The sequence below is a fragment of the Dioscorea cayenensis genome, chromosome 12, assembly GCF_009730915.1.
Source record: "Dioscorea cayenensis subsp. rotundata cultivar TDr96_F1 chromosome 12, TDr96_F1_v2_PseudoChromosome.rev07_lg8_w22 25.fasta, whole genome shotgun sequence".
NCBI classification, from domain to species: Eukaryota; Viridiplantae; Streptophyta; class Magnoliopsida; order Dioscoreales; family Dioscoreaceae; genus Dioscorea; species Dioscorea cayenensis.
In genome coordinates this window covers 1,235,374-1,252,942 of record NC_052482.1, presented here as the reverse complement: position 1 = coordinate 1,252,942, position 17,569 = coordinate 1,235,374, and the positions used below count along the sequence as shown (strand labels likewise).

Below are 17,569 nucleotides of genomic sequence, written 5' to 3'. Positions count from 1 at the left end.
ATCTTTAGTGATGTGTCATGGTCATCCTCCTCTGGAGAATCCTCCGCAATCAAGCAATAAGTGAAAACTTTCTTTTCCTGACTAAGTCAAAATGCCCGCTTAATTGTTTGCATGTCATTGCTTACCCGTTAGGCAATTACGTGGGCATTCCGACTTCAACAGGAAAAGATAGTTTAACTTGTTGCGTCATTGTGACTGATTGATTCTCCTGAAAAAGATGACCATGACACTTAAGATAGAGTTGATCTAAAAAATGTGGTTTGACTGAAGCGAATATCCTGGACACCCTCTCGCCGACTTGCAGGATCTCCACATACGGTCCAGTACAAGCCCTCCATAACTCTTCGAATAAACCCATCGCAAAAATTTTGCTTACCACAATCCAATCCAATCCAATCAACCCATCGCATGAAGAAGAAACTCATCTGAGAAGAAGCAAAGGAAAAGGAGAAGGAGGAGGAGGGGGTGTCCAAGGGAAGGGGTCTTCCTTCTCATTTATGATGTGAAGTCCACAAGCCGGTTGACGCTTCAGATCCGAGAAATAAAAGGGAAACGCACGAGGGACCGAGTTTGACTGATAACGAGGAAAAATATATATATGCTTCCAATATTTATGTTAAATTTTAGAAAATTTATTAGCTTCATTAATTCTTGTGTGACATCCTTAAACGACATCCTTAATTCAGTTTAAATGAAAACGATCAATAGTTTAAGGAGAAACGTAAAAGTTTTAAACGATAACTAGCAAATTAAACGTTAAAACAAATATTTAAATAAAAACCTAGAATGTTAAACAGAGAAGGCCCTTTTTAAATGGTCTCTGATATATTTAAAGAGAAACTTGAACTATTAAATAATAATTAACTTATACATATAAATAAACATGGAAGAGAAGAACTTTACAACGAGAAAAAACATTTGTTTATTTACAATGCCTAATCGGTGACAGTTTCGTGATTCTCGTCCGTAGGCTTCTCATTGTCGGGTATGGGGAATATAGCTTCTTTATACGCCAGTTTGTAATTTTCGACGGTGAAGTAGCCGCTAATAAATCAATGAACATTGGGTCGCAACACTTCAAATTGATCTGACTAGGAAATAAGGCATCCCACACCGTCAGGGTCGCCATGGGGTGGGACTATAACGCTCGCAGAATCCGAATTCCCACCAACACTTCAGTTTAAATGAAAACGATCAATATTTTAAGCAGAGACATAAAATGTATAAATGATAAATTAAACGGAGAAGACAATGTTTAAATGGAAACGTAATATATTTAAACAGAGATGGCATAGTTAAATAATAATTAACTTATACAACTAGATAAACATAAAAGAGAAGAACTTTACAACAAAAGGAACTCATTTTTAATATGATTCGACAATGGCACATCGCTCGTCCCTCGACAACAAGATCGACTACAACAGATTTCGAAGATAGAGTACACGTGACACCGCTGAAGTCAACCTCGCTTATTGGACAAACCATTTTATATCCATCGGGTGTGATATACTTCATTCTGACACGGGAAACATTGAGACCTCATCGCTCACATATCTCAGCTACCACCGATTCCAAAGAAGTCAGCGCTATGAACATTAGCACTCGTCCCTCCCTGTTCTATCTAGCAATACCACAAAAACTCTCAATAATAAACCTGCATTTTTATAAATTGGGTTACTCCCTTTCTCCCGCAAAATGATCAAAGTGAGAGCAACGAAGAAATTCTCACCTTATCAGAAAATCAACAGAACTCAAATCGAACAAACCAAATGAGTAGAAGAAGAAGAAGAAGAAGAAGGTGTGATGAGCCTTCTAAACTTTGTTTGACAAAAAACAAGCAGAAAGGCAAAAAAAATGCAAAATTATATGTATAAAGGTCAGACATGATGTGATTGGGTGGTTTTTTTCCGACCATTTTCAAGGGTAAAAATGGAATTTCATAACATGGACCCATTTGAAGTGAACGATAGGGGGTAAAAGGAAACTTAAACAATAACAGAAGTATTGTCCGGGGTTTACCAAAGTTGGAGGGATTGTTTAAAAATATTTGAAATTCACGATGGGTAAACAGTAATTTTCTCATTGTTTTATTATGAATATAAAAAGATAAATCCATATCTAATGTGTTTGCATAAGAAATAGACACGTTGGTTAGTCATTAGTTATTTTTATTTTATTTTGATATTTAAAATTTTTATTTAACAAAATAAATTTTATTATATACGTTTTCTAAATTAAAATAAATAAATGAATGAAAGGTATTGTGTTCATAATTAAACCAATTATCCAATATTTAAGGGGTTGATTGCAAAAGAATTTTCAGATACTCTCATTCTCATTTACTTGAAGTTTTTAAAAGCTAAAAAAATTATTTACCACTCAGAATTTGTCAAATATTATTTGTCCCTCTTTTTAATTTATTTTAATTTATCATTTTTAATTTTTTTTAGTATTTTAACTTGGGTCATATTTTTTTTTTGCTATATATAGATATATATATATATATATAATTTCTTTTATATATATGAAACAAGGAAATTTGTGAATGTATATGTGTAATATTAGATTTTTGTAGGAGTATGTATGCAAAAAACTATGATATTATATATTATAAAATATGTAGAAGGTTAATGATTTATTTTGTTTTTAACTAAAAGATTATTAATTATTATTTTTTAACTATATATTAAACACAAATAAAATAAATAAATCTTTTATAATTATAATTAAATATATTTCAAAATTATATATATTAATTTATTCCAACTTATCACATTGGCCGATGAATAATGAAATCAGAATAAAGAAACAAGAATAAAGTTGTCATTTAATATTTACATATAAATTCTAAAAACTAGAATGGAATAGCATTTCATTCTATATCTTTTATGAGCTCTTGCTATATAATCTCTCAAAATCCTAGTCACAAATATGTCTTCTTACTATACCAACCAAAGCTTTTATTTTTTATTATATTTATTATATTATATTATATTATATTATATTATATTATATTATAGATAAAACATAATAAAATCCACTAATTTTTGAAACTCACCAACATATCTTCTTTGATGTTAAACAAGGATTGTATTCATTGTACCATTGATCAGTGTTGTCGAATACAAACTATTTATCATGTGTTTCGATGTCTTTTTTTTTCATCTATTTGCACTTGTTGTAATTAATCATGTTAACTAGATTAATTACATTATAATTGGCTTGAATGTGTAATATTTTTTAAAATAAAAATCTATTGCTTTTGTTGTACTAAAAGAAAGCACTTTTGATGACTTCTCAATTCATTGATGCTTTTTAGACTTTGAGTAACACGCCACACTTGCTTAGTGCAAGTGGTAACTAGTAACTGGGAAGGCATTTAGCAGTGTATATTTAGGTATTATAAATCTTGTGCTCGTGACTAATATTGTATAATATTATTTATTCATTATTTTATTGAGTTTGGGTGTGGATTTTGGTTCAGATGAGTCACATTCTCTATTTTTACAGAGTTACATAGCATAGGAGACTTACTATTATAGGGTTATAGTCTCTGATATATTATCTTGAGCATATATGTTACGTCTTCATTACCTCATATGTTAGTCAACCCACATGTTAAATTTTTATTAGATTGTTAAACCACTATAACTGTTGCGCTTTTATATTTGTCTGTCTTCTGGCAGCATTTTATTACCTTTGAAATTTTTTTGGTAATACTTACATTATATATATAATTAATTTAACATTTTCTTTTCTTTTATTTATCCTTTATATAAAAACCCATCTCCCAATTTTGTCTGCAATTTTATCAAAATAAATAAATAAACATTTGCATCTCATCTCTTCCCATCACACCACAGTGTGAGAACCACACATTTTTTCCCCTAATCCAATCCATTATTGGCTATCACAATCCATTGCTTGCTTCCATAGTCAGTACTCCATTATTATAATATATCATCAAACCTTTGTGTTTATATTAATATATATATATATATACATATATAGGTCAAACAGGAGTTTGTAATGTGACTAATGGCCATGTATTGTCATAGTCATACTTATTTAAGGAAAAAAAATCTCCCAATTATCAAAAATGATCTTATATAGTAAACAAGTATGCATAAATAATATTTTTACAATCAAACCTCAACATTCTTATAATAATAATAATAATAATAATAATAATAATAATAATAATATTTTTGTTCATGAAAAGTTGACATACCCAAGTTCCTAATCATAATCTTCAATTTTTTTTTAGACCTTCCAAAACTATGTACAACTCCACTGTACACTTCTTCATGAATGATAGCTTTTTAATGAAAAGTTAAAATAATAAATACTAGATTTTAGATTTAGTCCAATCAACATACCCTATAAATACACATATAAAAAATAGTGCATACATATGTATATCGTGTACTATTAATAGTGATTATAACAATATTTTAGTCTATTATTAACAACAACCTTTTAGTTTATTAATATCAGAGTCTCATGTATGAGATTTTCATATTTTTATTGAAGAGGTTGGCTCAAACCTTAAAATATGGAGTGTAAAAATACAAGTGAGTTGAAATATTAATTCTTCACATATCTATAATCTTTTATGTAGCTTATTTATTTATAAAAAAAATGAATTATCTTATAACTAAACTCAATATATCACTCCCATTACAGAAATAACTCAATATATCACTATCATAAAATATATATACATATATATATTTATTTCAATTCCAGTTTTCTATTTTTGCACGTTAATATTTGAATTTGTAATATTTTTAAGTGAATAAACTATTATTTTATTTAAAATAAAAAAAATTATAAATAAAACAAAAATGACAAGATAATATAATAAAAAGACAGCACAAAAAACATATCACTTGATCAAGATGATCATCCATCTCCATAAAATGAAAAACATCAATAAAGTTTGAAAGTATTTTGAAACCGCAAGTGCAACCGCGACTATTTATCGCATGATTCTGACACCTGTACATGTCGACGTCAAGCAAACCGGCGACAAAGATAATCGATGACGTGCAAAGACATGGATACCATGCAAGCGAGACTCTGGAGTGCAAGGCAAAACATCTCAAGATCATGGGCGAAGATATTTTTAAGTAAGTCTCAATACATGGAGCCAAATATCTTCAAGATCATGCAGTTTCATCTTAAAGATCTTGATGGAGTTATTTTTGCAATGCCTTACAACTCGAAGACAAGATCATATCGAGACCATATTTAGGGTGATTTGATTGAAGACAAAAATACTATGGAGCTTTAATTAAAAGAAAAGATCTATTCAGGTAGTGAATGAAGGAGATATGATTTGAAAAATCCTGACGAGAATCATCAAGTCTATTAACCAAGAAGATTCGAGGACCAAACTTGGGTGAATCAAGATCAAGTTTTCGAGAATCTTCAAGACCAAATTTAGGAGAAGTTTGGCAAGTTTCATGAAAGACGACAAGGACGTGGCGCCTCATGCGAGGGACCCTGCGATGAGGAACCCGAGGAGGTAGGCTAGTCTACGCAATGGATCTGGGAGATTTTGATCGCATCGACCCCTGGACTAAGCACTGACCTGGAGGTTGATGGGTCTCGAGGTCGTCCGCAACGTAACCTAACTCCGCCAAGTCGCCAGCAGATGTACATGTTGCAAACTTATGTTACAACAGGAGTCGCAATGCACTAATTTTTAAGCAGTGCTTTTTAAATTAGTAGCCATGAGATTCTAAAAGAGGTATGTGCTATATTTGGGACGCTGGCGCTGCCTATATAGCTTTACTCTCGCTCGTAGATCTGCAAGGGTGACTCTGAGTGACTCTTTCGAGGAGAGCCAGTGAGCACCAAAACAATCTGTAGAGTGAAAGTGAGCTTTTATCATGTGAGAGCGGCGACGATGCTTCAGACTCATCTATTTTTTACCCTTTTGAGCTGGGATTGCTTATCTCCTGGCACCCCGCACGCAGTGAGTGACCGAACCCAGGCACTCAACGCTGTGTGTCTCCTCGTGTTTGTTTGTGCTTTTTCTTTATTGGCTTTGCGAGACTTCTATGAAAGTAATTAGTGCTACTTAATCACCCACAAACCACACCCTCGAGGAACTAATGTAAAACATTTAAAATTATCACAAAATAAATCATCTATCTCAATGTCATTTGGCGCTCAAGAGTTAACAATTTTGACCGGATCTAAAATCAGTTTGTCAAAATTGACAATAAGCGAGCTAAAAAAAATCAACGGTGTTAGTACGTTAGTGTTAAATCGATGATTTATCAACTTAAAAAAAAATAAAAATAAAAATAAAAACCGAAGATATGAGAAACAGGCCCCCTGAATCCCACATACCACTTACTCTCTCTTTTTTATGTTCTTGTGGCTGAGGTTATCTGGGCATTGCTGCCCCTTTTTTCCCCCACCTCTCCAACACCACCAACTCATCATCCACTTTCAATTTCACTATTTTACCCTTTCTATTTATATATTCATATATATATATATATATAATATGTGTGGAGAAAACGTAAACAAAATGACGTGGTAAATAGTACTTAAAATTATATTTGTGTGGATGGGTTAAGTGAGAGAGTGTGTGTGTTTATAATTTTTTTTTTCTTATTAGAGGTGTAAATCAGTTTAAATGGTCTAAATCATGATGTTACTGTTTAGATCAATGATTTAATGGACCAAAATATTTTAAATACCGTACACTATACATTTTATTTTATAGTGTTATTATTTAAAAAATACTGTTTATCATAATTTTTAACTGTTAAAAAAAATTATTATAGTACTCATGTTTTACAACAGTTCAAGTTAAATTTAACAGTAGATCTATAAACGTTTTTAGATTTTATCAATATATACACATAACAAATTTTATACTAAAATAAAACAATAGTAATTTAGATCACATAATCAAATGATTTAAAGTTTTATATATAAAAAATATATAATGAAAAAGGATTTATTTTTTTGCAACACTCGAGATTTTATTCTGAAAGATGGATCCACCGTAGAAAAAAAAAATTTATTAACGTACTTCAATTATTTACTTCTCAGCTTTATATTCCCATTTACTTAAAAATTTTCTCATTTTTTACATAAAAATTTTCCATCTCTCTCTCTCTCTCTCTCTCTATATATATATATATATTTATTTATTTTTATTTTTTCTAATTTATTAAAATAATAATTAAAATTTCCCTACAAATACCTCCTTGGTCTCAACCCTCAGCCTAATTCTCACTTCCATCCCTTTCCCTTCTCCCCCAAAAAATCTCCTTTCTTTCCCTTCTTCACAAACTCAATAATTATTCAAAAACTCTTATTAAATGATACACCTTTTCTATTTTTATTTCTATTTTTTTAATTTTAATCTTTAAAAACTCCATACAACCTCAACTTCCATCATTCTCCTTCCTCTCCCTTCCCTTAATTTCCCCTTTTTTTTTTTAATTTTTTAAATAATTTTTCTTAATTATCTCTTAAATTTCCAAAAATTCCAAGAAAATGTCTCAAACTTCATCTTCATCGTCTTCGTCTTCGCCGGCGATGGAGAGCTTCGGAGCTTTCGTCGTTCTCTCCGAAGATCTCGTACTCAAGATCCTCGCCAAGCTCGAAGCCGACCCACGCGATTGGGCTCGCATCTCTTGCGTCTCCTCCCGCTTCTCCACCCTCGTCTCCAACGTCTGCTGCCGCTCCAAGTGCACTCGTTCCATCCCTTCCGTCGTCTCCGACCTCGTCCCTCTCTCACCTTCATCTCCTGACCCTCCCGGTGGCTGGGCATCTCTCCACAAGCTCTCCGTCTGCTGTCCTGGCCTCCTCCATGCCGGCGTCCTTCTCGAGCACTCTGACTTCGGCCTTGAGCTTGAGATCGGCCCCGATCTCCCTTTTCTCCCACGGAATAAGCCTCAGGCTCCCCCTCTCCCTTCTGATCCTTCATCTGCCTCCTCTTCTTGGTCTCTCTTCGATGATCTCTATTTGGACACCGTCTACGACGTCTCGGAGTCTCAGATCCCGCCTGCTCCTCAACCTCCTGCCGATGCCGTTGTTCAAGCCCCGTGTAGGAAACGAAAGCGCCAGCTTTCCGGCCATGTTGATTCTCACTTGGCCTCCGGTGTCTGGAATCTCAGCCGCGAGCAAGGGAACAAGCTTCTCGCCAGTAGGTTCAGAGGTGATTGCTTGTACATCTGTGATTGGCCTGGTTGTCTCCATGTAGAGGAGAAGCGGAATTACATGCTTTTCAGGGGTGTTTTCAAGGATTTCAAGCGGTCTAGGGTTTGGAGGACGATCAATGATGGGAATCGCAGCAAGATTGATCTTTGCTGTGCTTTTTGTGCTTGCAAAGAGACTTGGGACTTGCATTCTGCGTTTTGCTTGAGAAGGGTGTTTGGTTTCCATGACGATGGAGAGCCTGTTGTTCGTGCGTATGTTTGTGAGAATGGCCATGTCTCTGGGGCATGGACGGAGAGACCAATGTACACCTAAAGCTCAAGAAGAAGTTTCTCGGTATTCACTCCTCTCTCTTTGATGGTTTCTCTTGAGAAAAGTATGAGTTTGATTATGTTATGCTGCCTGTTTAGAATTGTGTGCTACTACTGAAAAAGTTTCCTGTTTTTCTTCTGTTGATGCTGAATTTTAATATGAACAAACTTTGCTTTTTCTGTTCCTCTGCTTTTGAATCTTAATATGAACTACTTGTCTTCTTGCTTTTGATTAAGAATTCAGTGGCTTACTGTCTGAATTTTTAGTGTTATTGTGTTGAAGAACATGTGCCATTGAAGCAATATTTTGTGATGAAGCTTGATCTGTGGTTGTGTTGATTGTGTTGCTTGAATTTTTTTTTTTATATAACTATTGAATCTGAATAGCAATTTGTCTGGGACTGTCTGTTGTTCTAGCGTGTGGATGGAAAGGCCTATGTATGTATGGCTGGAGCAGGAGCAGGAGCAGCAGCTTTGGTATACAATCCTGCTCTTTGGTTGATTGTTTTTCTTGAGAATAGTATCAATTTGATTATGCTATGCTGCCTGTTTAGAATTGTGTGCTAATACTGAAAATTCCCATTTTATATCTAGTGTTTGGTGTTGCTTCTGTTGATACTGAATTTTAATATGAACAGCTTTGGTTATTCTGTTTCTTTGGGTTTCATTATAAGACCTTCTGTTCTTGCTTTTCTTGAGAATGGTATCAATTTAATTATCCTATGCTGCCTATTTAGCATTGTGTGCTAATACTGTTAGTTTTCAATTTTTTTTTTGCTAGTGTTAGGTGTTGCTTCTGTTGATATTGAATTTTAATATGAACAGCTTTTCTTTTTCTGTTTATTTGGGTTTTAGTAAGACCTTGTGTTCTTGCTTTTCTTCAATATTTGAGTGGGTTTCTTATGTTGCTTGACATTATATGTCTATCAATGGTTGGATTTGTGATCATCTTCAATCTAATCAATCAGTTCTGTTCTTTTAATATACCTCCATACTGAACCACAAACAAGTGTTGTGTGTATTGAAAATGAAATGTATGATCTTTCCATAGAATAGTGACACAAAAAAATAAAAAAATGGAGACATTTTCATGATTTTGTACATCCTCATGTGTCTGCAACCACATTGAACATCATGGGACAAGCATGAGGGGCTAAAGCAGCTTTCATAGAAATTTCATGCTTAGCATGATTCTACTTTTTGACTGCTTCCACTTCATGTTTATATAAAATGTGAATTTTGTGAACTTTGTTCTTGATGAAGATGATGTTTGCTTGCTTCATCCATTGACCTTTTTGGTGGTCATGAAGCATGCATTCTTCACATCTTTTCATGCCCCTCTTTTTAACATATATATATATATATATATATTATGTTTGAAATGTGGATAAACCATTTTGGCATCACAATAGATCACTGTTTGAAACTGCAAATTCTCTGCTGAGATGAATGTGCATTAGATTGAGTAAAACCATTTCTGAAATCACATTAAAAAAACTGATTGAAACTGAAAATTCTCTGCTGAGATGAATGTGCATTAGATTGAGTAAAACCATTTCTGAAATCACATTAAAAAAACTGATTGAAACTGAAAATTCTCTGCTGAGATGAATGTGCATTAGATTGAGTAAAACCATTTCTGAAATCACATTAAAAAAACTGATTGAAACTGAAAATTCTCTGCTGAGATGAATGTGCATTAGATTGAGTAAAACCATTTCTGAAATCACATTTAAAAAACTGATTGAAACTGCAAATTCTCTGCTGAGATGCTTGTGCATCAGATTGAGTCATCAATCAGTCATGGATTTGCTTGGGGTTGACAAGGCAAACTGATGATATGTTTATTTATTTAGCAATTCCTTCCATTTGACTGATTTTTTTATTTCTTCTTTTGACTGATGTTATGGAGATGGAGAGGTTTATGTTTGCGTAGGTCTCTGTTTTTTCTTTTAAAAACTGGTTTTTTTTTCGTACGTATAAAAGAAACTCATTTAAAAATTATGTTTGTTTGGTGATTGTTTGTGGGGGAGATGGTGGTTAAGAACTGTTGGTCAATTTTTTTTAATGGAATGGTGTGCTGTTATGGGTGGTTTCTTGGACCATTTTGTTTTTTTTTTTAATCAAAAAAGCAATGAGCAATTTCATATAAAAAATTATCAAATAGACAAACAGCTACGAAGATGTACAAGTTATGAAAAATATTTCTATGTAACGAAATCATAAATAGTATTAATGATTCAAACTTTTGTCTTTCAATTCAGTACGTGTGTATATCATTGGGTTATCGAAACTTAGTGCTAGTAATATTTTTTATATTTATTATTTAAAAAAAAATAAAAGTATGACCAATACGAGTAAGAAAAATCATAGTAAACATGAAAGAATTTATAAATATATGAGCGAGACAAAATCTTACATTTATGATTGCATTATCTTTAAAAATAATCTTAATATGAAAGGACCATGATATGTTCCACTTCACTCTGAATAAAGAACAATAAAAAATCTTGTCTCCAACTACCCACTGTCCGTGACTCCATGCTATTCAAAATAAAGTTGCCTTCTGATTTTTTTTTTTTTTGTTAAATTTATTATGTATTTTGTTAAAATTACTATTTTGCTTTTGTATTTATCCTTAATCTTACATTTTTGGTGCGTTAATTAAAGGGGAAAGTGGTGAAAAATTCAGTGTAGTGGATTCAATTTTTTCTCATTTTAGATGTTTTATTTTGGTTGAAGCAAGGGAAATGTCATTTCTACCCTTTCAACATTTTTTTGATTTTAAATTAGATTCATTTCAATATTTTTTTATTAAAATGATCTCTATTTCAACGTTTTTATTTTTTAAATAAACATTAAAATGATTGAAGTGATACTAATTTTCTACTATTTTAGTGAAGTATCACTCCCTCATTTTTTTCACTAATTTTAAAATAAATTAATTAATGCTAAATATATAAGTATTCCATCACATCAGTACGTTTAGGGAGTAATATAAATAAAATTGAGATGTGAAATACAACTACAATTAGAATTATCTCTAGTTTATTGCTGCCTTTATATATATATATATATATATATGGCAATATGTTTTTTGCGGGCATTCATTATCTGCAAACATTTATAGAGCACCTACCGAAAAAAAGAGAAAAAAAATAAAAAGAGAGATAAAAAATGAAGAAAAAAATATAATAATAACACGAAGCTAGGGTTGTCCCATGCAGTAATTGCATGGAGAATGATTATGATGAAAATAATATACATTATTTATCAAGATGGATGATTTGCAACAGTTAGATTTCAGAGACGGACATCACTAGAATTTTTATCTATGAATGTCATAAAGAGCATATACCCTACACCCACAGCCTCTGGTGTAAACAATGCACATTTATCCCTTTTAGAAAGAAATATAATGTACATATACCATGGGTATACATCAAATACCTGATAATTTGGTAAAAACAAGCAGATTATTTGACAAATTCCCTATATATTAAACCACAAACAAATACAAATTAATGTTCCTGCTTATCAGTGCAAGCAACAAATTATTTGCACAATCTCTTCCATATAAATCATTATTTTACATGAACACCAAATCAAAGGTTTGATCTTCCGAGTCACACGCCGATATCAATTTTTGAGGCTTATTCTCTGCAATCAGAAACCAATTAAAACAGTATTAGCTAAAAAAAACCTAAAATGAGATTTCAAAATTGGAATTCATCATTCAGCATCAAAATCAGACTTGAAAGCAAGACAAGTGAGCTTTTGTTCTAAGTTCCAACAAAATATGAAATATAGTTGTCTAACTATATAACTAAAGCAATTGTGACAAGCATGCCCAGTATCAATGAGATAATGATTTTCAGGACTAGTAAATTGCTTGTGAATCTACCGTCATACGTCAATATATATACCAAGCAGACGGAGTAATAGATGATGCATTTCTGTTTTTCCTATATTTCCAAATAAAAATTACTATGATCATTACAATATAATGGAGCAATTACAAGAACAGAAACGGATATTTATGTATGGTAACATTTCAAATCACATGCGTTTCACCAATTTTTTTTTCTTCACGAATATTACTCTGAAGTCTGAAGCAGAATTGGGCTGGTAAAATTTCGCACACTGATTATTTTACAAGGAATTTTCAAGCTGGAACTGCTACTGGCCTTTTGCTTGTCTTTATGCCTTTTATCGCTGCAAGGCCAGAAAACCATCAGGTGAAAACATGCAAGAAGACAACACAATCGAAAAATAAAAGTATGTTTTATTATATAAATAGATATGGTAAAAAGTCCATGCCTTCTGAATAATCTTTGGCTCCAAAGACTGCAGAACCAGCAACCAGAGCATTGGCTCCAGCCTCAATGACCTGCCATTCATAGAAATTTCGACTGAGATTTTTGAGATGGAATTTGATACCTAATAAGGCGTTAGCATATTATCATGATAGCCAATTTTTGCCATTCCCAACCGAGGTATAACATGAACTCAACCCATTTTTTTTTAGCAATTATACCTTTTGGAATGCAATAGGTTATTCATAATATAGAAAGAATCCAGAACTAAATACACTGTTGCTGCACTTTTATGCTATATTTCGCTTGAGTTGATTATCTTCCTCAATTTGTCCCTTGAATAACACAATCATACTTGATGGAATGGACAAAGTTAGCAATTCATAAGAACACTGGCCATCTAAGAAAAATCCTAATGCATCCGCTTGTCTCTCAACTCCAACTTCAAAGAGATATTGAAGACCATTACCACATGAAAGGGTCAGGCAGATATAAATACTGGCATGATGTCTACTTATAAACAATAAGACCAGTTAGCTTATCTACAAATAACAATATTCACAACAAACGATTGGAAAGAGATTCACATATCAAAATGTTGGATTAAAATTCTTGCATTGCCCCGTTAAGTTGTATTCAGTCTAAATGCATGTGGGTAAATCCACTTTAAGTTGTAATCAATCCATATACCTGTGGGTAATCTAGCATTCTTCCTGGAAGGAAGTTAGCAAGAATTATGTTATGGATATATACCTTATAGGCATTTGATGGCGTCACTCCACCATCGACTTCAATCCATGGGTTCACTCCCTGCATGAGATAATAAGGTAATCTGAATTCTAGAAATCTTTGTTATTGGAACAAACATGTTATAATTGTTTATTCATCATGTACATACCTTTTCAACACATAATCTTCTCAAATCTGATATTTTCTTCACTTGGCTCTCGATAAAACTCTGCCCACCAAATCCAGGATTGACCGACATAATCAAGACCAAATCAACCACTGGTCATATAAAACAGAAGATTATGTAAGTGTTTTTAATCCAAAAATATTGATCCAATAGGAGAACAACACAAGCCCAAACGACAGCATTTTAAAGATGAAAAGAAGTTTCTACCATAGGACATGAGCACCTAAAAAGGTTATGCAATAATGACCAATTCCAAAAAGTGTAAAGGACAAAGTTAGAAGTGTATAAGAGAACCGGTTTTACTATAAAATAAATTTATCTCCTCCCATCTATGTAGATTAATACAAACCGGGTATGATCCAATCAATTAGAGAAGCAGAAAGGACAACAGTGGACTTTTGGACCATTAGGGCTTGTTTAGATTAGCTTTTGGAAAACCTAAAAGTGTTTTTTTATAAGTTAAGCACTTCTGAGTTCAAAAAAAAGTTGTTTGTATTGGTTTTTCTGCAAAAGCAGAATCTATAAAAAACTGAAAAACAGCTTTTTTTCAGAAGCTAGGCATGACCATCTTCTGAAAAAAGCTGTTTTTAACTAATTTTTACAGCTTCTGCTTTTACAAAAAAGCTAATCCAAACACAAAATACAAAAAAGTGCTTAACTTACTCTGGAGAAGCACTTCTACTAAACTGGGAAAAAAAAGCACTTTTTTGAAAACCAATCCAAACAAGGCCTAAATAGGACAAGACCAAATACAAATAACATGCAGAATATTGTTTCTACAATGTGATCCTTTAAAAGAAATGTCCACATGATACAGTGCAACTACAATGAAGAAAATTTTACCATCAAGCACATATTCTATGGCACTCAATGGGGTTGCAGGATTTAAAACCACTCCAGCTTTTGCTCCCAAACCTTTAATCTGAATTTGCATACAACTGTGAGAAATGAGAGATTTTTATGCCAAGAAATCATTGAAGTGATCAAAGAATTTGAGAAAGATTAACAGCTCTTGAAGCTAGTATCTCAAAGGACAGTGACAATCATTAAATAACCATTTTGCAGATAGTAGCAAGTCCATTCTTTCTATACTGCAATGCTGGATGTATTAATATAAAGACAGGTGTGCAACATTGAAGAAGTCAAGGATATCTTAGAACTTTCTTATTGCTTCCCAATTAACACGCAATGATCACAATAATAAATGGGTGTTATGAATGAAGAGAATTCAATTAGAATTTAGATTGTGAAAGAGTAAACCTAAGAACTACTCAAACTTTATATATATATATATATAGATATAGATACAAGAAATTCAGAATTAAAGCACTTCACTCCAAGTCATGAAGATTAATTTACAGTTCTGTGAAAGGCATGCCTTGAATTAGTTGCAGGAGAGAATTAATGTAACTCATTCATCATCTATAACAAGGGAGATGCCATTCTATCAAGCTGGATAAAATGCCTTCCAGGATATACTTATATACAATCAATAGTTTGACTTAAAACAAGGTTCAATACATATCTAACCTGATTGAGTGTCCGGTGAAGGTGGATGGTGGAAGATTGCTCACAGTGAACACTGACAATATCTGCACCAGCCTTTATAAAATCTGGAACTCGTTGCTCGGGTTCTACAATCATCTGCAAGTTGCAATTAAATCAATATTAGCATTGCAGAGTAGGTACATCCAAAAAGAATTTCTTCGACAATCATACAAGTTTAGGGCATTTATTTTGAGAAGATATAAGTTAGAATATGGGAACTAGTTATTGTTCAAAAATTTGTTAAAGAAAGCAAAGTGCAAGAAAAAGTACCAGATGCACATCTAATGGTAGGTCTGTCACAGGGCGCAATGCATCAACAACAAGAGGTCCAATGGTGATATTTGGCACAAAACGCCCGTCCATCACATCGACATGAATCCAATCACATCCAGCTGTTTCCACTGCTTTTACCTGAATGAAATTGAATGCAGTATTATATCCAATGAACTGCTACTCAAGTTACAAGCTTAATTTTTTTCAGTTACAAGCTTAATACTCATCCAAACATAAGAAGAAAGTAAAACTACATCAATGCAAATGCTTTGGAAGTTGGCAGTGATTTGGCTGCTACAAAGATGGCTATACATATTTTATCCTGTCACAAGAATTATAGAAAATTTATAGTAAAAAATATTCTTGTGCAAGATCAGCTCAAAGGTGCAAACATGTCTAACTTTTCTTCTTAACTTAGCAACCTATCTGTACGCAATAACAACAAACAAGCAAACCATATACCTAGTTTGCAAACTAAGCAGCATAAATTTACCTTCATACGCCAATTTAGTTTTTTAAAGACTTTCACCTTTTGGATTTAAATAATTCCAAAGTTGTTATTCCTAGATCTCAAGGTCAACATGAGAAACTTGTATCCTAGTTAATCACAGACTGTTCTTGATATTATCGAATACATTGAGTCCTTGTCATAAAGTTTAGAAGCAAACCTGTTCTCCAAGCTTCGAAAAATTGGCAGATAGAATGGAAGGAGAGACAATTATATCAGTTTTTGAGAATTCATCAACACGTGATGACGCCTTGACTATTGCTTGAAGCTTCCTTCTGAGTGTTGAAAATAAGAACAACAACAAAAAGTGACTTTGTTCAAACACCTCAAAACTACTACTTCATTATTACAGAAAATAACAATTTTTTTTTTTTAAAAAAAAAAAACACATGCTTACTGATATCAGAATTTCCCATGTACTCAAATCATGGACCAACAACAAAATCAGAAGATAATACTGCACAAATGAGGTAAAAGAGCATGCAACAAAAAAAATTCGCACTTTCATTTCTTCAAAGCAGAGCTCTGGAACTCCAAAACTCCAAATAATCAAACATCAAAATAGTCTCAATTCTAACAAGAATCAGAACTCTTTTCTCCGCAACCAACACACCACTCCGAAACCCTACAAACTCAAAACTCAACTCAACAAACAATTGAACAAATTCACACCAAATTCCATCAAAACAAACAACAAGACCCCAAAACTAAAAATTTCACAAAGCCTATCACATCTCAATCAGAAAGGAACAAATGAAAGCAAGGGACAAAAGCGAAGAACTTCTCACCTGAAAGTAACCTTCTTAGGGGCAGCAGTGAGAGGGAGGAAACGCAGACTGCCGCCAAGACCAAGATCCCCGTTGCGCTGGAGAAGGATGGCAGCAGTGGAGCATAGGGATGAGGACGAAGCCGCAGCCATTGCTGGAGGATGGTGAAGAGTTGGTGACGCCTGCGATGTGTTCGATGAATTGTGTGAATGAGATAAAAGAAGAAGAAAAACGGAATGTCTTGTTATCCGCAAAGCTAAATAAGAAAAGGCCGAGAATTTCTTGATTTATTTAAATATATATATATATATATATATATTAAGGGATATTTTAAAATAAATAGTAAATGGACAAATAAATAAATAAATTTAAATTGATTTTACTTTTTTTTTTTAATGTTTTGGATTTAAGTTTGAAATAAATTACTTCCAAAAGGGATTATATATAGTGTGTGTGTGGATGGGAAGGATTTGAATCCATTGCTTTTAATTTGAGAAGAAAATGAATAAGTGATTTAAAAAAGTTTTTCTTTAGTAATTTTGCTTACGAATGTTTTGAATAATCAAAGGCCGGTGCAAGATCGAATAAACTATCATATTTAGTAATTTTATTATTGGGTGAGCTAATTGATAGTTTTATGATCCATTTTATTATACTGCCCATAAGATAATAATTTTTATGAAGAGTCAAAGATAGAAATGAGCAAAGATTTGATGAAAATTTTAATTTATTTTTTA

The 17,569-nt window shown here is 32.8% G+C and overlaps 2 protein-coding genes across 3 annotated transcripts; one reads left to right on the top strand and one right to left on the bottom strand.

Moving 5' to 3' along the window:
- The first annotated feature begins 7,521 nt into the window (after positions 1–7,521).
- On the top strand, positions 7,522–9,171 carry LOC120274145 (phytochrome A-associated F-box protein). The gene is made up of 2 exons (XM_039280904.1): positions 7,522–8,529; positions 8,922–9,171. Exon 1 carries the CDS (start codon positions 7,531–7,533, stop codon positions 8,506–8,508), a length of 978 nt encoding a protein of 325 aa, XP_039136838.1. The 5' UTR covers positions 7,522–7,530; the 3' UTR covers positions 8,509–8,529; positions 8,922–9,171.
- Positions 9,172–11,884: 2,713 nt separating this feature from the next.
- LOC120274006 (ribulose-phosphate 3-epimerase, chloroplastic) lies at positions 11,885–17,062 on the bottom strand. Of its 2 annotated transcripts, none has more exons than XM_039280749.1 (10): positions 16,854–17,062; positions 16,226–16,340; positions 15,555–15,695; positions 15,267–15,380; positions 14,580–14,658; positions 13,719–13,828; positions 13,574–13,630; positions 12,825–12,894; positions 12,597–12,719; positions 11,885–12,164 (listed from the first exon to the last, which is right to left on the bottom strand). In XM_039280749.1, the coding sequence occupies exons 1-9, from the start codon at positions 16,982–16,984 to the stop codon at positions 12,670–12,672; spliced, it is 867 nt and encodes a 288-aa protein (XP_039136683.1). In that variant the 5' UTR covers positions 16,985–17,062; the 3' UTR covers positions 11,885–12,164; positions 12,597–12,669. The 2 variants fall into 2 exon arrangements, with proteins under 2 accessions (XP_039136683.1, XP_039136684.1); XM_039280750.1 differs by having other exon boundaries at positions 12,606–12,719.
- Between the last annotated feature and the right edge of the window lie 507 nt (positions 17,063–17,569).